The following is a 19152-nucleotide window of genomic DNA, read 5'->3' on the forward strand; positions in this document are numbered from 1 at the left end:
AATGACACCAGAGCATGAACATGAATACGAGCAGTTATCTATTTTTATTTTTCCTTAGTGTGCTACTTTTTTTTTGATAACTTACTACTATACTACAATTTCGTTTTTCTTACACACTGCTCTACAGTTACTAGACTGTAAGTTGTATGTCTCCTCCGGATGTTTATTTGTTATCTTTCTATATGTGTTTACAGGCGTTTATCTCTTTTCCTGCCAGGTGTTTTGGACACTTTGATTGGCGGGGATGTATCTCACTCTCTCTCTCTGTCGCTCTCTTCATTGGCTAAAGCCGCTGTGACGTCACATCTCCGTCACAGCGCGAGCGGCGCTGAAGCGGGCGCGTGGAGGAACCGGGACCGCTGCTCGTCCCTGGACCTCCATGGTGGACCCGACCCGCGCAGTGTTGGCCTGTAGATATGAAACTGGCCAGAGAACTCACTGACATCACGTCTGACACGATCTGCTTCCTATTGCACATGTGACGTCAAAGGTGCGTCGGGCACTCGCATGGTGTGTTTTTATAGAAATGTTTGGTTGCATGATTCTGGACCGAGCCGCCGACCAAAGTCACCGGGAGGGAGCGGACGGACATCAGCGGCCCCGACGGACCACTGCTCTCAGGTAGGTGATGGTATTGAAGAGTCAGGGTGCAACTGCAAAAATTTGTGCTTCAGCTACTTTGCCTCGAAGACAGGTATTCAAGTGTATCGTGTGTGTGTGTGTGTGTGTGTGTGTGTGTGTGTGTGTGTGTGTGTGTGTGTGTGTGTGTGTGTGTGTCTGTGTCTGTCTGTCTGTCTGTGTGTCTGTGATGGATAGAGAGAGAGTAAATGGCTCCTTTGGCATTGTGTGCACACTCGTCCTACTTTAGCCAGTTTAAATATTTAATTTGAAAATAATTCTCTTTATGAAAACCAAAACACACACACACACACACACATTAACACACACACGGAAACACACACACACACACACACACACACTTTGAAGTGTCACTCAGATCTGACCGAAGCTTCCTTGCATCATATGAGCTGTAATGATGCTGCCTCAGTACAGAGACATCAGAGATAACAAGCAGCATCTTGATCCGAGTCTTTCTCCAAACAACACCACCACAACAACAACAACGCCACACCATCATCATCATCAACAACAACAACAACAGGGAGGCCTTTTATTGTTGTCGTGACTGTTCAGACTCAGTCTCTTTCCTTCTTGTGAGACGACTTACTTGACTCGACAGACATTTCCAGTGAAACAGTTCAGCTAGTCATGGCCATCTGAGTGTGCTCCAGTGCCCAGAGGACAGAGATGGTCGCCACTGATCTTTATGTGCTGCAAGTTGAGTCGTATCCGCTTTGCAGCGAAATTGTTAGTCCTCTGCAGACGACTCGTCAGTCACACTGGCCTACTTTTCTGTGGTATTGAACTATTGAACTGTCGACAAGCAGGGACGGGATAAAACAAGATTCAGTGCAAATTATATTACATTACAGAAAAAGGAAATCATGATAATTGCTTTGTGTAACATTGATTTAAAATAATGTAGTGATAAACTACAAAACGATTTCCTTTCATTTTGTCAGCATACCTACACAAAAACCAGGAGCAGTTTGGGTTCAGTGTGTTGCTCAAGGACAAGACACCAACTCTGGTTAAGGGACACACACACACGGGTTTTGGAATATATATATATATATATATATATATATATATAATGGTTAACTCAGCTATTCCAAGAATCTGAACATAAAAGATAATAATATTATCTTGTCTCGAAGCAGGTGAAAACTGAAATCTTCCAGTTTTGACAGGAAAGAAGAAGAAGAGAGTACTCTCCCACCCATTTGGCATCATTGTAAAATTCTAACTTGCCTCTAGTTCTGCTCTGTTTTTGTTTTAACACTGTACCATAAATACCGATTGACCCAGTTTATTAGGGATGGTGTTTATGAGTATGCCATTGATGTGTTTACTATTTGCTGCCACGGCAAGGACATTGTTATTGTACCAATGTGATGATAAAGAGGATTACAGCTTCACGGTCATCTGTCACAGATGTTTGGATTGTTTACACATTTATGGCCAGACAGTAGTACAGCGGTCCACCAGCCACGAGCTGATGCCTCTAACACATGAAGCCCAGACACCGTTTTAAAGGAGGAGGTTTTTGTATCTGAAATATTACATTTTATGAAAATGATTTTCCACCTACTTTAAATTCACAACACAGAATCGTGGGCTCTGAGATACTGTCGACGGCCAATGGTATCAAATAAGTGGTGGTGGTTGTATCCTAGCAACATTTGTTATAACCGATGACTTGGAACAGAGGATTTCATCTTCATTCACTTTGGTTTCTTCTTCTTCTCGAAGATTAAGTGTCATCTCTGCAGTGCAGCTGCCCTAGTTACAGAGCAGCTGAGTAACTGGGGGGAGACTGTGGTTGGCCCAGGCAGAGAGAGGAGGAGTTAGATGATGGTTGACTGGATCATGGAGGGTTAGCTGTGTTGAGGCCTGAGGGCCAGATGCAGACGACACACAGTAGGACTTTTACTGGAGGACCAGTGTGTGAAGTGATGGAGCACACTCTGACCGCTCACGTCTGCAGTTGTGCTTCATGTTTTGGATCCCCAAGGCGATGAGCCTGTTTTTAGCTTTACTGCCAGAAAAGACGCTGGATTATTTTGACAACCACACAGGCTATGTTTACTTCTTAATCTGTGTTTGTGATGAGACCTGAATTGCAAAAGGTCACTGAAGCGAGAACACTGAAAAAAGCCAGGAGCAGGCTCACTGGGAGATAAACACAAACACTTAATTTGCATTAACACGCAGCATTCAAATATGGCACGTTGGCCTGAACAGAATTTCAAAATGTTTTCACACAAATTGAGCTAATTCAGATAAGGTATAATTCCACCTCCACTCTCAGAACCTCACACCGAGTTTATACCTACATTTTGGTCTAACTGACCCAAGACTTTCCTCATAGGATCCCTCAGTTCAACTTTATTATTACATGGACCATTCTGCACTTGCTGATAATGTCTGATCAGCCTCAAGAAGTGCGCTGCAAATCTTTTGACTTACTGAATGCATTTTTAATTCTCATTAGAATATTCTCATACAAATATAATCTACTACTCTTGTCCTGTATTCTTCCCTTTTGCATTGAAATTTATATGCTTGTGATTCTGTTTTTTTCAGGATTTAATCACGGAATCATGGAGGTATCCATGGCCCATCCACGTCAAGCGAAATGATTGGTGCATCCAGTCTCTCAGGAGACACCCTGGTCGCATGCCACTTCCCCGTGGGTCAACTTCCTACATGGCAACTTCCTGTCCAGGCCTTGTGCAGCTCGGCCAAGAGGTCCGGCCGTCTGTGCTCAGTAGGCCTGACCCGAGCGGTGTCACTCCCAGAGAGAGACTCGCTCAACCGAGAGCCCGCCCTCGCTGGCGGCCTGAGACATATTTCCAGCAGCTATGGGAGTCTAAATGAGGACCGAGCGGAGGAGGAGGGGGCCAGCGACAGCAGCTGGAGGTACGACTCCACCTCGTCGCCAGAAGAGACCAGTTCCTCCCTGAAGAAGGAAAGCTCTGAGGCTAGAGGCAGTCTGCGGTCGCGCAACTCATTCCTCCCATGTACAGAGCTAGATGAGGATGAGGAAGATGAGGACAGTGATGGGGATAATCTGCACCGATATCATGAGGACTCATCTTTTGTGTTACATGGAAATTCTAATTGGACACTGAGCAACGGGGCCAGAAATCATACCACGCCCCATAGAGACATGGGCGGGGAATGGAGCAACCAAGGCACCGCGCTGGGCACAGAGAGTGACCAAGAGTGGCTCTCTAACCAGCCCAACCACCCGGACTCACTGCAGACTGGGTGCCAGTGCTTTCAAGTGAACAGATCTGGCATCACAGTGATGGCTTGTGGAGGGCAGGACTCAGACAGACTGAAGGACAACTTGTCCTGCTGCGTCCACAGCCCCCGCAAATGTTCCCCAGAGTTGTCGTCCAACACGGAGTATGTCACCGACTCCTCCTGTAACAGCTCTGATGGCGTTTTGGTGAACTTCTGCACCATCTACAACAGGAGCAACAACCCTGCCACCCCCCATGACCTCAGCAGTCCTGCGGTTCACCCTTCTCAATCATGTGAGGGATCTGTGTTCCTCAACCTCCAACCTGTCCCCCACACTCCGACCGGCGACCTCCTGCAAGATGACATGACGGTAAACTCCCCCCCAAAAGAGGAGGTCGACACGACGGCCCCTGCTTCCTGCTGGTCTCCTCAGTGCCTGGACTCCAACTGCAACCTTTATTCCCTGGAGCCGCTTCCCCCGGGTCTCTCTTCTCTGGAGGTTTCAGACCTCACTGCCTGTCTCCAAGGCCAGACCACACTGGCAGTGGGGACCAACCAGAAGTACTACAAGCTCGTGACCTGTGACCTCTCCTCCCAGTCCCCCAGCCCAGCCTGGTCCAGTTTCAATGGCTGCCCTGAGGATCAGAGCAGAGGCAGCCCCTTCCCTCCCTCTGAGCACATCTTCATCCATTATAAGAAAGAAGGACAACACAAAGAAGAGAAGGTACATTTTTTAATATACATTGTCCTGTATGCTACATAATAAACAAACTTTTATAGGATACATTTAGTCACTGTCCAGTAAAAAACATATATCTTCAAATATGGTAATGAGAAATTATTTGATATAAACTTAAATGTTTGGGAAAACTTTCCAACTTCATGAGCTGAATAGACAATTAAAAGCCCCAGTGGGTTTTCTGAAAATTGCATTGTCACAAAGTTTTTATTAGTTCATTAACAATCTGTATTCTGTAGATTTGTGGGTTTTACGGGTCAGTAACTATTTGCAAATACAAGAAGGAAAAAAGGACACAATTGAACCGCATACATTAAAAAAGTACGTACTGTATATATGCTGAAATATGAACATTGTCATTCTTCCAAGCTGAAGACATTTCAGTATTTAAATCTGTTCAATACTGAAATAAAGTCATGTATTATAGATTAGTTATAAGCCATTTATTAAAACAACATCCTTTATCTGGTATTTCTTCTTTTTGCTTTGTCATTTTATTAATCAAACCTATCAACTTCTCCTAAAGACCTGATGGTTTATTGTGAAAACCCTTATTAATCATTCACAGTACTTATTTTCTTGTTAACTGCAAACTTGATTAGTTATAAGAAAGTGACAAACCCATGAGTATTTAATATTTTGCAACCTGGTTTTCTAATACATTATACCACATTAGTAAACGAATGCAGCTATTTACAGTCCAAACCCTTTATTAATGGTGGCACCAATGCCTTGTGTAAAAATGCACTGATTTGTTTGTGTTAACCTGAGCAGTTCAATCTTTCACCCCCCTGTTCATTTCAGGACAAAGTAGATCAACACAAGGAAAAGATATTCTCCTCACCACAGAGGAGCGTCGGGTTGGACTGCTCCCAGTTTCAGACCTATAATTACCAGTTTGCCACCACTTCCACTGAAAGGAGGAAACATGCAGACGGCATCCAGAACCGCTCCTGCACTCCACCCTCACTGTGCCCCAGCCAGTGTAGCCCACACGGCAGTAAATGCCAGGACACAAGATGTGTGTCCATGCAGCCATCTGTGAACCAGGAGCACTGTAACACTGATGCCACTGAGAAGGGTAAAGCCATCTTTGTTGCTAGGTTTTATAGGAAGGAAACAAAATTAGCAGTGTTAACATCTCCTCTTATTATCCTTTACCTCCTTCTAGGTGCGTGTTCATTTGAAAATGCAGTGGTGCGCTACAGTAAAGCCCAGAGGCCGACCTCGCTGCCCATTCAGCCCTTTGTTCTGATTCCCGCAGACAAGCCCCCGTCCCAGGCCCAGCACCTGGGCTGTCTTCTGGAGCAGTACATCAACCAGAAGAGCAGCAAGTCTAGTGGCTCCCAGTCGGGCGTCAAGGGCAAGGGCAAAAGTAGTCGGTGCTTTTCTAATCTTCAGCCATCACCCATGGGCGGCCACCGCCCCGTGTTCCTGGAGGCTCCTTCGAGTTCTGATACCTGCTCCACCTGCACACCAAGCCCAGAGTGCTACGGCTGCAGACACACGTGGAGCCAGTCCAGCAGAGGCTGTCTGAGTCCATGTACATCAAAAAGCAGCCTGGATCCGTCTCATAGAAGCCCAAAGCCCAGACCGGCTCAGGTGCAAGATAATACAAGCCCATGCTCAGGCAAAACTCAGGCTGACACTTTTTCAAATCAGACCCCGGCCCCAAATCGGTCGAACCCCGTTAAACTTCCCACCTACCAGGATCTGATCGACCTCGCCCCTGAGCAGAGCCATGCCAGCCTTGAGTTTGAAAGTCCCCATCTGTCCCACAACCACACCTCCTACCATTCATTATTCTCCCATACACCACCCGTTTTATCCCTAATCACTGACACACACCACCCGAACCTGCAGGTCTCCTCGTCTCCTCCAAAATTCTCACAATCAGAGAAGAAATTCCCAGAGTACAGAGCCGCCCCTGCCCCTGCGGCCGACTCCGGCTTTTTCCACGGTGGTTTTACAGCTGCCCTCTCCTCAGTAGCCCCTCTCTCCTCTCTGAGTTCTCTGCTCTCCTTGGCTGCTTCTGGGCTCCATCCACAGCAAATGCAGGACTCTGCTGGGCACAGTGGGAAACCAAGGCAGAGTCAGCACAGTGAATCTCTGATCCTGAGCGACAGGCCGCCCTCAGAATTCTGTCTCTCGCCCGATACGTCGTATGAGTCCCTATCTATAAGCCATCTTCAGAGGAGAGGTGAGGATCCACTAATGAGTCGTACACTTGTTTGTATGATGTGAAACACGGTATATGACACACAGGAATATGAATGGAGTAAAAAGTGACTCAGTAGCAGTAACAACTCAAGGTTTCCACCTTAATTTGATTGGCTGATGAGCCGCTGAGAACAGCAATAAAATCTGACTGTGCTGCAGCAGTGCCTTCAATACCCTGAAGGGGCTTTCTTTCAAACATGACCTATTTTTAACTCTCCCTGCACAGGATTGGCGGAGCCTTCTGCTCTGTAGCCTATGTGAGTGTGGTTGCAAGGGAGCGAGAGGGGGAATGATGCAGTAGAAACGCTGCTAATGATTTATAACACACCCCATCATTTTTGTTTTAGGGCCACCATATGGGCCACTTGGTGCCAATGCAATTATATAAATGTGAAACCTTGTGATGATTGATCATCCGTGGAGGTATGTGCAGCAGCAGTGGCGAGCCGGTGTGGTGGTGCGGCACTGCAGGCAGCACCAACGTGCATAAAGAATTTACCGTGACATTTGCAGAGGCTAGCCAGAACGAGATGAAGAAAGGAAGGCAGAGAGAAAAGCAATTCAATCAGGGTCACTGCTGAAATGGAAAACTGACACTTTCATTTATGGCTCTTATTCAGATTTGCCTTTCTGCAATAGGAGGAACATTGAAAGCTTTCTCACTCTTTCGTCTATGCATTGACCCAGTTAATGAGGAAAATCTGAAAAAATTGATTATTAAGTCCTTTAAAAGTAAAAAAAAAAGAAAGAAAAGAGAGCTGGCAGTTTAGAATATTTATGCCTGTTTCTCAAAAATGTAATATCACACCACCAGAACCAATATTAAGATTCTTGAAGCAAGTTGATCTACACTGGAGACAAAACCGTACTAACTGCCTTTTTCACAGTTATTCTCGAAAAATAAGAGTTTCAGCTCAGTAATACACAGGAATCACATCTAATGGGGGATTGTTGTATCAGCCAACAGAATGCATGAAGCATCGATTCTAATTCCATCTTGTGAAAACCACTTTTTTGTCTAATATATCTAGGTTTGCTCCGGTCTGTTAGCAGAGCGGTGGATTTGATCATGGCTCACTTTGGCAGCAGCAGAGACCCTGAAGAAAAGGTATGAATTGGTAGAGCTAAGCACCTTGAGCGATGTGTCGCAAAGGGAAAAGTGCCAAACTGATATTACTTTACATTATAGACTTGGAATCAAATAACCTGTGTCAGCAGGAAATGTACAGTATAATATTTATATCCCTTTGGCACAGATGCGTCTTGGTAACAGCTCCTGGAGTCCCACGATCGCAGGTCTGGTCCTGGAGCATTTGTGTCCAACGATCCAGAATATTTTAGAGGACGGTCTCAGGGATCACAAACTGGATGTCATCGTCGGGCAGCGCCGCAACCACTCCTGGACTGTGGTGGAAGTCTCTACTGGAATCGCTCTCTGTGCGTAACTATGGCATCATTGAGCGATTGTCTTTCAACGTGTATTGTACATTTACAATGTACTTTTACCAAGCTGTTATAGCAAAAAACAGCACTTGTTGGTTGTGGCCTTTTTTGATAAACTCTCCTTGGTTTTTGTCCAACTCAGCTACAGGTCCATCCACCAGAGTCCTGCACAGCCTGATCTCAAAAATCCGACAGTGTCCCCAGCTCACTAGCCACTGTATGAGACTGAGGGCCTTCATCATGGGATTGCTTAAGTAAGTACCAGAATTACCCTTTAGCTGTGTTTCAACCTGGAACTTTTAGTCCCAGGAACTCTTTTCAAGACTCTTGTGACTATAAACCGAGAAATACTACGACAAGAGGAGACTCAAATTGTGTTTCTTTCGATCGAAACAGACGAATACTGGAAATAAAGCATATTCAAAACATCTGAAATACCGACATAATTTCCTGAAAAGGTTCCTGGTTCCTGGGGAAAGTTCCTGCGGTGGAAACATAGCATTTAATGACACAAATGATGTTAAAGAGTGCATATGAAATATTCAGCACATTAAACCCTTTGTATGTCTTGATGTTATTTGCTCTCTTTCAGCTTAAGAGCTCTGGAATTCTGGCTCAGTCACTTTCAAAGTCAAAAAAGTGAGTGTGCAGGTTGTTTTTTTTATTTTGTAACTAGCGCCGTGGTTTTAGGGATGTAATGTTGGTTGGTAGTTTTGTCCACATATAAATATCTCTGCAACTAATGATAATGAAATTTGGTACCAATATTCATATTTAACTGGTCCTGTTTATGTTCTTTTTGTTTAGTGCTTATTAGCAAATGTTAGCATGCAAGTTCTCCAGCTCCATCTACAGAGGAGGACTGAGATGTGGTTGAAATTTCAGGATCAGTATATTAACATTGTGATCCTTTTAATTTAGCATTTAGCTCAAGTACACACAGAGCTGTGAGCACATCTTTAGACCCTTGTTAAATACTAGTTACATAAGAGTCATGTTGAACACTAGTGTAAACGAATGATTGTGTATGTTCTGCACAGATGTGGTGAAAACGTACTACCATTCCTGGGGGTTCCTGTCCATGTCACTGGGTCGGTGTCAGCCCTTGTTTCAGGAACTGCTGCTCCTGCTGCAGCCACTCTCCATGTTGCCCTTTGACCTCAACTTGCTCCTTGAGCCCCGCCTGTTGCGTAACAGACAGCGGTGTCCCGAGGAGCAGAGTGTCACTCCGCCTCAGCCGTGCTCAGCCCACCTCGTGACCAGCTGGCCACTTCTGCAAGCCGACAGAAGGGTGGGCAGCAGCCACAGCAGTCAGCAAACGAAGATTTCTCACCAGATGGGTCCACATCACCAAGAGTCACTCAGTCCTCTGAATTCAAGTTCCATCCAGCGGCAATGTGGAGGGATGGAGGCAACCAGGAGTCCGTGGTTAGCGCCTATTCCAGAGTGGTGGCAGAAAGAGCCTGACCTCATGGATGGTGTTGTTGAAGGGGAGGACTGTAGCCAGAACTATGCAGATACTTGGTCTCAAATAAGCATGGACAGTGGGCAAGAAGAGACGAGGAGAGACAAATATAATGGGACCCCGAATGTGTCAACTTGTGTCCAGGTGGAGAGCCCCAGTCAGGGTGGGCTGCGCTGGGCCAAACTGTTTGGAGCTGCTGACGCTCCCACCAGAGCAGAGAGCGTTTCTCAGAGTCACATTGGAGCACAAACCAGAAGGTATAAAACCAGCCGTTAAAAAACAAGCACATATACTTTCATCTGTTTTTCATTTTTGTTGACCAATATCTCTTTATGATTGGTTTCAGGCGACCATCGCAGTGGCTTCATTTGGACAGATCGCAGCTGGGACTGTTGGCTCAATCCATAAAGTCAATGAAGCTAGTAGGAGCACAGACCAACAGAAACATGGACTACTGAACGCGACACCCTCTATGGGTGGAGGACTGAGTAGAGCCCATTTACTGTTAAAACAAAAGTTTAAACTGCATGACAGTACGCAGTGCTGAAATGATCATAAGGTACATAAAATACAACATTAACAACTTTGGCAGTGGCCCAGATTCCTCAGGCTTTGCGTCGCACAAGCTGCTCAGAGATCCATCATCAAGTTTGAGTGTCCTTCAGTTCAGCTAGTTTTAAACCCAATCACTATTTAGGCTGTACCATTAAAACTTAAGAAACGTCTCTTAACTATAGTAAAAACTTGAAATCATGAGTAAGGATACATCTCAACAAAACAAAGTAAACTCATTCAACAAACAGAATGTCACTGTTGCATCTCGAGCCGCAGCATTACTGCAGAAATACAGTATTTTGGCAAAGTATAAAAACAATTCTTATTTAGCTAGTTATTTATTTTGATATAAGCATAACTTTTAGTACTTTGAGGTTACTGCAATTAACTTTGTTCTGTTATTTCTGTGAAATGTAATTTAAACATTCCTAGTTCACCTCCATTATTAAACAATATCGATCAAATATCAGGTCAGATATGACCCGTTATACAGTATGTTAAGTACTGTATCACTCCCAACTTTTGCCAATTGGTTTCAGCTATAGTCCGTAATGGACCTATAACATCTCTGGTTACACCTGGCAGAGAGCAGGTGTGACATTTTAGTGACCAATAATTCCTATGTGAGAGCTAGTTTGTGTGGTGCAGCCTGTTTTAATTTAGTGACGTTTAAATCTCCATTTACTTACCTTGAACTTTAGAACAGCCGGTGCAACCAGCTCCTGGTCATAAAATGCCTCCGTTGTTGTTTTATATGTGTACTTTTGGTCATTTTTTCACACGTTGGATGTGAAGTGAAGCCTGGAGAACGTGAAGAGAAGTTGGACTATTTCCACGGCCGATTCTGAGCTTTTTTTATTTCCAGGAAAGTGCTTGATGAATGAGGGCCACTGCCTCTTTTTGCACCTGCACCCCCGGAACAACTGTAAGTAGTCGCCTCTGTTTCTCTCAGTTGCTTTTCTTATAGGCGAACGTCAATCATGAAATGTGAATATTGGCCTGCTGTAGACTGTTGGAGATTCATGTGATGCAAAACTATCCATTTCTCATGTCACTGTCAGCTCTATCCTTCGTCCCATCAATAGGTGAAAAAGAAAAGAAAAAAATCCAGCAATACCCCGTTACTAGCCTCTTGTAGTGTCAGTGATGTATTTATTTCCATTAACTCTGTTTGAGCAAATTCCAAGCATGGATTTACTGTAGGTGCACGAGTCAACCAACACGCAGTGAGGTGTTATAGACGCTCCCAGTCTTTATTAGATCTCTTAACCTCCTGTCTATGTTTTTATAGCTGTAGAGAAAAAGCTTCTGGAAATTCTCTGGCACTGGAATTTCAAATGTGTGCAATACTCTGTTATAATGAGGACGTCGTCAAGTGAAATGTGTTCAGTTGCACAAGTATAAGCCACCTTGTGGCTGGTTCAGGTATTTAAATGTGTGTAAGGTACATTTTGATAGACTGATAGATGAGAAGTAGGAACATGTGTTCTGTGTGTTTGTTGAATGGAGATTTTTTTTTAATAAGCTGCAGTAACGTGAAGTCTGTGAAATTATACCACCTAGTGTTATTTTCTCCTCAGTCTCTGAATGCTTCCTCTAATGCCCAGTGACAATCAAACTCTGTTAATAAAGAAGGAACATATTTACCTGTCTTCTGTTTTCATACCAACAGTTATCAAATGTTTATCGTGTTCAAAAATACTTTTGACACCCATTACAAGTTGTTCTCATGTAAATGTGAAGACTCCCTGATACGCTATCAGATGTGTGACAGTTTCAGGGCTTTTCTCGAAGGAGCTTCCCGATGCGTCTCTTTTCCAGCGCTTCCCGGGAAAGCTGACCAAAGGTGTGTCCGAACATGAACCTGTGTCCTGTGGGATGATGTGGAGTTAGACATGCTTTATGTTTCCTCCTGCCAGAGTGATCTATTCATTTTTTTTTTCTGAGATTTTTATCTGATCAGATGGCTTTGGTGGTGTGAAATGTGTTGGTAGTTCTGATACAGACCTGGGATGTGTCCTGTGAACGATGGCACCACTCCACCTTTGGACGGATAGATGGTGGGCAGCATGGGAGAGGATGTACCGGCCGTCCTCCTTAGCGTGGGGTCACTTTGCTGCTGCTTCCCAAAGTCGATCAGAGCCTGGTTTGTGATGATGGGGAAGCCTTTACCAATAAGGTAACGGTATTTTGGCACGTGCCCCGCAAATCCTGAAAAAAAACAAAAAAAACGCTGATTAAGAATGCAGTAATCCTACTGCATATTGCACACTACAGGTACCAACTATCAAACTCAGTCTTGTACCTGAGATAAAGTACTTGTGCTGGTTATCATCTTCCATTGAATAGGGAGAGATGGTGGTGAAGGACGTCAAGGGCTTGAAGGAGACCTCTTTGTTAGAGATCGTCGTCTGGGTGCGTTTTGGTCTCTGGGTCAAAAGATTACGAGAACAACTAAAACAGGCAGAACTCAATGAAGCAAGATCCTGAATAACAATATAATGTGTGATGAATACAAAACATTCATGAATAAATAACATCAGCAAATTAGAGGAGGTGAATGAACAACTGTGCCTCGATTAAAAAAAAAGTTGGTTGTGCTGCTAAAATGTCCTCATCTAAATTGGATCACGTTACAGTGGAATGACCACACATGACCTCCACCATGGATAATTTAACAAGAGTGAACCTGCTCTGATGTGCCCTCATGTCAACGTGTGTGTGTGTGTGTGTGTGTGTGTGTGTGTGTGTGTGTGTGTGTGTGTGTGTGTGTGTGTGTGTGTGTGTGTGTGTGTGTGTGTGTGTGTGTGTGTGTGTGTGTGTGTGTGTGTGTGTGTGTGTGTGTGTGTGTGTGTTACGTCAAACGGTTGGCTGGTGCAGTTGACAACAACTGGCAGGTGTGTCGATCGCCTCGGGGCCCTCGCACGCCTCTCCTGTTGAAACTCTGCCTGCGCTTTACAACATGTTTCAGAGAAGCTGCAGGAAAAGTAGTTCTGACTCCTCGGGATGAAACCTAAAACAGCAACAAGCGACACAGTCTCATCTGAATTTCACCACCCACTGAACAAACTGCACATTGACTGCATCACATCCCTGTGCGCTTCAAGCCGAGTCCTTTTATTCAGCGGCCTGGTGTGTGTTATCTTGATTTTCAACACTTTTCCGCTTACCTGGTTGCTTATACGTAATAATTCAGCAACTGTACACAGATTATTTGTGCTCGTGTTGCTGTGAAAACTGACTTAAAGGCTTATATTCTTTTAGACATCATTTATAAGTGACACGTGAAGCCTGCCGGCATTAACACTAAGTGAATGTGAATTAAAAGGTTTCAAACCTTGTAACAGGGTTTGTTTGCCCCCAATGAAAAGTGATTTCCCACGAGGTGTTCAGTTACTTTGTTGACGGGCAGTGGTAGTGTGTGTGATACCTGCCTGTGTATCCAGGTATCGGCTTCTTCAAGTTACTGTCCGGGACGCCTCTCGGTGTCAGAGCGTCGTGGGTGTCGGTGGAGGGGACGTGGCCCCCGTGGAGGACCAGGCGACCGGAGTGCTTCACGTCGGGACTCGTCAGCAGCTCGGCCGTGTGCTGGCTGTAGGTTCTCCCCATGTTGAACTTCAGCTGCGGGCAATACCCTGTATACCTGGGTGGAGGGAAGGACGCAGGTAGCTGCTTTTAAACAGACATTATACTGTAGGCTATATTATTTGAACAGATATCACACTGTGTTCTCCGACACTGGGCAAATACTTGTGTGGACAGAACGGGAACGCCTTACTGTATAATGCAGTACAGCAGGATAGTCTAACAGATAAGACCTTGAAATGAACACACCATTGTGACACAACGTTGAATAGATAATTAAATAGACATTATTATAATTTAATGACTATTGTGTGATTGTTTTTCCTCCTATTGTGTTAACTTCACAGCTCAGTTTGCAGACAAACATTTAAACCATGGATAATTAGTAGCGGCCCTTCATAGTGGTTTGTTTATTTAATTTCAAAAAAAGATTTATTTCTACAGTATAGATTATTAATTATCGTGTCTGCCGATGTGCACTTACCCCGGCACATAGTGTGGATCAGGTGTCAGCAGAACTTTGCTGAATTTGGGGGCGAATTTCTCCATTTGTCCCCCTGTTGAAGGCTGCAGGGCAGGTTGTTGGATCCCTCCGGTGTTTGCCGGTTGCTACAGGGAGGCGGGAACAAAACTCCCTCCGAGTGGGTCCCAGCTTTGTGTGTGTGTGTGTGTATGTGTAGACGTGATCAGACTTTTTGTTTTCGTGTCTCCAGGATTATGTGCAAGCTGGTCATATCAGCAGACAGGCGTCCGTTCCTGCAGCACACACATTCCTACAGTCTCAGGTAAATCTTCTGTTTGTGTGATGACGAAACAGTGTTTCCTGTTTCGGCTCTTTCTCACAGTTCCCCGTTTCACACACACATACCATTATACTCTCTTACACTCCTGTCATGTTAATGAATGCGGGTCAAAGAAGTCACGTTTTTCAGTGTCAACTTGTGGGCAACAAAGGCAGTTCCCGGACCTGTTTTATCTTTACAGCAGTTTCTGAAAGGCCCTGACTTAAGTTTGTTACGTGGTGTTTCCGTCGGTGTACTGTCTGTATATACACAACAGTATCCTTGGTGCACCCATGTCATGACTTGTTCTTGTCATTTTGGGGATTCGTTACAGAGGCAAGGACAAATAAATCATGTCAAATTTGTGCTGCAGATGAATCACAGCACTTCCCCCATATTAAGTGGAATGACAGAGCAGGTATCAACATGCTCAACAAGCTCCGCACTGGGACAGGACAGTTGATGGGGAGAGGCGTGGTGTGGGAAGGGAGGCGGATCTTAGGGAATGTCTTGAATGCTTCATCACAAGCTCAGCTCGGCTGTGCCTGCGTTGGTTGTCAAAACCCTCGCGTTTCGTTCATGTTCGCGTTGCAGTTCAGTGGCTCAGGTGTGACGGACAGAAACATTTGGAGATGAATCTCTACAGGAGCTTTGGAAACCTTATGGAGGCGTGGGTGAACGAGGAAAGCCTCTATCCGGAATCACCTACGCCTTCTTCTGACATTGGGGCAAACTTTCGCTCAGAATCGTTGGACTCTGGCGTGGAGATGGCCAGCTCTGACACATCTTCCGCTGCTACATCCTGCTTCATCTCAGCAGATAATGCAGAGATGGATGCATTCATTCCAGAAACTCAAGGCACTGGACATGCGCCAGCCTCCGCATCACGGTCTCCTGTCCTGTCCTCTCCCGTGCCTTCCCCTTCCTCGTCTTCGTCCCCGCGTCTCTTTCCCAGCCAGCCTCCGAACAGCTCAACTGCCTTGCACCTTATAGTGGAGCAAGCACTGCAGAGGACTGACTCCAAATCTCAAAAGGACAAATCCGAGCTCCTTACAGTGGAGGAGGTGCTCAGGCGACGGCCTCGCGCATCTTTTCTGGCCAAACAGCACACATCGAAATTGGTGAGAGGTCAAAGGTCAGAGAGCTTTGGTTCAAGGAGGACAGCCAGCCCATCAGTGCCCCTTCGGCCGATGTCTTTGAGATGTGACAAGCCAAGATCTGAGGTGAGATGCAATTCATGTCACAAACCAAATTATGTTCACATCCGTATGAATTAGGTTTGTTAATTTCCTGTAACTGAAAAGACCAAAGGGTTGTTCGCGTTTCTTCCTCCTGTGTCAGAATTACATAGGTTTCACACTGACACGTATGGACTTGCGCAGCACTGGCTTGTTAAAGTTAAAGGAAAGCCTGAAAGAAAGTCACAGAAGTGTAACAAGGCCCCTATTTTTAACGTAGTTACAGGGTTGCGAAACACATTCACCACGTTGCACCCAGTTCAACGACAGGTATGTCATCGGTCACACAGGATCTCTTTAATGCCTGCAACTCGTCATGAGTCCGTCTGTGGTGTGAGGGATCACAAACCAGTCTGCCCAGGTGACTTTACGCCCACAGGCATGAGAGGAATGGGTGTGTGGGAAGTTGAGCGGTCTGTGATTTTATGTTTGATTACTGTAACATTGTTGTTTAACCAGACGCCGGGAACGTTTGTTTGGATTTGGAATCTGATTTTGACCTGCAATGTAAAAAGAACATTGGAGACATTTGTCATGAGTGTTTGAGCTCAGTGGGAAAATCAGTTAATGCTGAGGTTTTGAAACAACTGGATTAACTGTACCTTTTTGTTTAAGAATGTTATTGTTACTAAACCTTGGGTGTGGGGGCTTAACCACAATTACCACAATTATATTGACATTTCTGTAATTATATTTAATTATACTTCCATCTTTCGGCTGATTGCATGCAACCACTAATAGAAATGTGACATAAACAAGTTGACATTTTCATTGTTCCTTTCAAAGTTAATTTCAAGGTACATGAGAAAGAAGAACTCAATAAATTCAAAATGTATAACACAATCTTTAATATCATAATCTCATGTCATCCATGTCCAACTTCCATAGAATATCTTTAAAATAGTTTTTATTTGGATATAAAATAAGATATTCCTTTATCCGTCCCACAGAGGGGAACTATTCAATATATTATATATTTAATTCGGCTCTGTTTAATGTTCGTCTTTTTATTATTAAATTATTAGTTGACAAATTGATTCGTCGGTTCATGGTGTCTCTCAAAACAGACAACATTAAGGCAGCATCTTGGACACTAACAAATAGTGACGTGTTGACGTTTAAAAAAACAAACATTTTGTGGACAGGACAATAAATAAATAAAAATAACTCAATGATTTGACAATGAAAAAGAATCTTCAGTTGCACAAAGCTGTGCCCGCAGGTCTGTGAGGTTGTCCTTGGATAAAGTGGGAACATGCTAACAATGACTCATGTTGACTTAATGTTAACAAGTTGATGGAAATGTCTGGACATAATTTGATGGCAGTCCATTGAATGGACATTTCACCCCAAACCACAAATATTAACCTCATGGTGGCGCTGCAGGAAAACTCACGAGGTCACTTGAGTCATTAACACTCATCCTCTGAGAAAACTTGCGCGGGTAAGCTTAACTTATATATCCCGCGTTCTTCGATGTATCTTAATATAAGGTATCGCTTTTCTTGCTTAATGGTGTGTGCAGGAGCTCCGCGAATGGGAGAGGAGAGGACTGAGCCCCGGGCTGTGCTACCTGGAGCAGGTGTGCCAAATGCTGGAGGAATTCGCTGCACAACAGATGCAAAACCGGGTGTCGCGGGCGGAGATGGATGCCCTGCGGGAACGTCAAGATGTGCAGGTGAGACAGGTGAAGACATCCGTGTATCGCATCCTCACAAAGGCAATTAAGGAGCTGTCACAGTTATCACACTGGGCCGGCCTCACAAACATGACGTGGGCCTGTCGAGCCGGGGAGGACAACTTGTCGTCTCTGCCGCTGGAGGGTTCGTATGAATTCAATCATGAAGACATTGTCTTTCGCTTGACTCTCTTGCAGGCGCCTGACTGCTGTCAGGCTGACTCTCAAGCTGCCGAGGGCGACCTCTCTTCCTGTCAAGACCTCTCTTCATGTCAAAGGCTTGAATATCTGGAAGATGAAGAACGCAGTGCCAGTGAACCCCAGCGGCTTAAAAATCACGCTTATGGACATTTTCGACAGAGATCTGCTTCAGACACAACGATTGCAACGCTGCATTTAAGTAAGTCACCTCTTACCTGTTTCTTTGCATTTCTTTCCAACTGTTTAAGTGATATTCAAGATATTCTTGGAAATGGACCACTAGTGCTCAAGAGAAGAGAAGAAGTGTTCATGTTGTGCTGTGTGTGTTTGGTGCAGGACAGATGAATTCCATCTGCAGAGGGCAGCATCTGAGCAACGATGAGCTGCAGGAGAGGACAGAGGATGACGATCTAAAGGAGGTAGTGTGCTTTCTAATGAAAAACATAATAGTTTATCTAGGTAATAAATACAGTCGCGCCAGCAGCTATATAATAAATAGCTGCTGAAAAAAAAATAAATGTTATTCTTACTGTACTTTTTCGTCACATTTTTTTTCCAGGATACTAAGAAGGAAGAGAGCAGTAAAACTGACAAGAGCTGGAGGACGAAAATTGCATCTCTAAGAAGAGAAGTGCCTTCTCTGAGAGATAAAAAGGGGTAAGATATTGCATTTAGAACTCCCCTCTAAGGGCGCAGCTTTATTAATCTCATGTGACGCATGATTCTCTGAAGAAATGTATGTGCGGCTCGAACATGGCAGCCAGCCCGATGGCAGAGGTCCACGTCAGCTACTGTAGATGCACAGTAGATGCAGAGGCGCTGATGGGAGTTTCATTTTTCAGTTGGTGAATCTGCTCCTCTTGAACATTCTGTCCGTATTCACACTGCCCCCAGTTCTCCACAATACCGTGCTTCAGCTAAGTCTGATGAATTTTTTATCTGTACAGCCAGCAGATGCAGTCATCTGAGAGGAACTCGGCCCGGAGACGGCTCAGTCAGCTGTTCAGGAGGAGGAGGACGACTATGCCTGTGTAAACGGACCGCAGTGTCCGCCATGATGTTTGGGACTGTTTGGTTTCACTTCTGCGGAGGAAGGAGCTTTGTCTTCAAGAGTCTGAGCACTATCACTGCTATCAACTGACTTCCTGTTCAGACCATGTGATGTTGATTATTTATTGTCATCTATATACCATGGGTCCATATAAGTGCCATCATTTCTTTTTATAGACTACTGATAATTAGTGTCATTTTCTGTAAAACTGTGACACAGAACAAAATAAAATATATATTTTTTCCAGTCATTTACGAAAACAGTTCAAAAGCCAATTGAATTTACAAAAAGAAAGCAATTTTCTTTTGCTTGAACGACTTCA

General features: G+C 44.6%; 3 protein-coding genes across 9 annotated transcripts; 2 read left to right on the forward strand and 1 right to left on the reverse strand.

The window, feature by feature from the left end:
* Positions 1–240: 240 nt before the first annotated feature.
* Positions 241–11941, forward strand: LOC118284908 (AP-4 complex accessory subunit RUSC2). Of its 6 annotated transcripts, XM_035608098.2 has the most exons (12): positions 242–621; positions 3208–4597; positions 5417–5693; positions 5784–6812; positions 7864–7940; positions 8089–8269; positions 8418–8529; positions 8868–8914; positions 9316–9997; positions 10087–10162; positions 11161–11220; positions 11381–11941. In XM_035608098.2, the coding sequence occupies exons 2-11, from the start codon at positions 3260–3262 to the stop codon at positions 11170–11172; spliced, it is 3831 nt and encodes a 1276-aa protein (XP_035463991.2). In that variant the 5' UTR covers positions 242–621; positions 3208–3259; the 3' UTR covers positions 11173–11220; positions 11381–11941. The 6 variants fall into 6 exon arrangements, 5 of the variants coding, with proteins under 5 accessions (XP_035463992.2, XP_035463991.2, XP_035463986.2 ...); XR_007030209.1 differs by having other exon boundaries at positions 10087–11220; XM_035608093.2 differs by having other exon boundaries at positions 10087–10228; positions 11161–11941.
* On the reverse strand, positions 11421–14555 carry fam166b (family with sequence similarity 166 member B). Its single transcript, XM_035608104.2, has 6 exons — positions 14365–14555; positions 13730–13938; positions 13154–13308; positions 12601–12724; positions 12303–12506; positions 11421–12166 (listed from the first exon to the last, which is right to left on the reverse strand). Exons 1-6 carry the CDS (start codon positions 14427–14429, stop codon positions 12072–12074), a joined length of 852 nt encoding a protein of 283 aa, XP_035463997.2. The 5' UTR covers positions 14430–14555; the 3' UTR covers positions 11421–12071.
* A 614-nt stretch (positions 14556–15169) lies between these two features.
* On the forward strand, positions 15170–19080 carry si:dkey-106l3.7. 2 transcript variants are annotated; one of them, XM_035608101.2, is made up of 6 exons: positions 15170–15885; positions 17426–17587; positions 17777–17978; positions 18116–18198; positions 18339–18436; positions 18727–19080. In XM_035608101.2, exons 1-6 carry the CDS (start codon positions 15295–15297, stop codon positions 18812–18814), a joined length of 1224 nt encoding a protein of 407 aa, XP_035463994.2. In that variant the 5' UTR covers positions 15170–15294; the 3' UTR covers positions 18815–19080. The 2 variants fall into 2 exon arrangements, with proteins under 2 accessions (XP_035463994.2, XP_035463996.2); XM_035608103.2 differs by having other exon boundaries at positions 15172–15885; positions 17426–17578.
* The last annotated feature ends 72 nt before the right edge of the window (positions 19081–19152 follow it).

The sequence above is a fragment of the Scophthalmus maximus genome, chromosome 20 (genome assembly GCF_022379125.1).
Source record: "Scophthalmus maximus strain ysfricsl-2021 chromosome 20, ASM2237912v1, whole genome shotgun sequence".
Classification (NCBI taxonomy): Eukaryota; Metazoa; Chordata; class Actinopteri; order Pleuronectiformes; family Scophthalmidae; genus Scophthalmus; species Scophthalmus maximus.

Coding starts and splice junctions, on each gene's coding strand:
- LOC118284908 (XM_035608092.2), top strand. CDS start 3,260: ATGATTGGTGCATCCAGTCTCTCAGGAGACACCCTGGTCGCATGCCAC. Junction 7,941..8,088: donor GCAGAGACCCTGAAGAAAAG/GTATGAATTGGT, acceptor CCTTTGGCACAG/ATGCGTCTTGGTAACAGCTC. Junction 9,998..10,086: donor ATTGGAGCACAAACCAGAAG/GTATAAAACCAG, acceptor GATTGGTTTCAG/GCGACCATCGCAGTGGCTTC.
- fam166b (XM_035608104.2), bottom strand. CDS start 14,429: ATGGAGAAATTCGCCCCCAAATTCAGCAAAGTTCTGCTGACACCTGAT. Junction 13,939..14,364: donor GATCCACACTATGTGCCGGG/GTAAGTGCACAT, acceptor CCCTCCACCCAG/GTATACAGGGTATTGCCCGC. Junction 13,309..13,729: donor GCCGATACCTGGATACACAG/GCAGGTATCACA, acceptor TTGCTGTTTTAG/GTTTCATCCCGAGGAGTCAG.
- si:dkey-106l3.7 (XM_035608101.2), top strand. CDS start 15,295: ATGAATCTCTACAGGAGCTTTGGAAACCTTATGGAGGCGTGGGTGAAC. Junction 15,886..17,425: donor GTGACAAGCCAAGATCTGAG/GTGAGATGCAAT, acceptor TGGTGTGTGCAG/GAGCTCCGCGAATGGGAGAG. Junction 17,588..17,776: donor AAGATGTGCAGGTGAGACAG/GTGAAGACATCC, acceptor ACTCTCTTGCAG/GCGCCTGACTGCTGTCAGGC.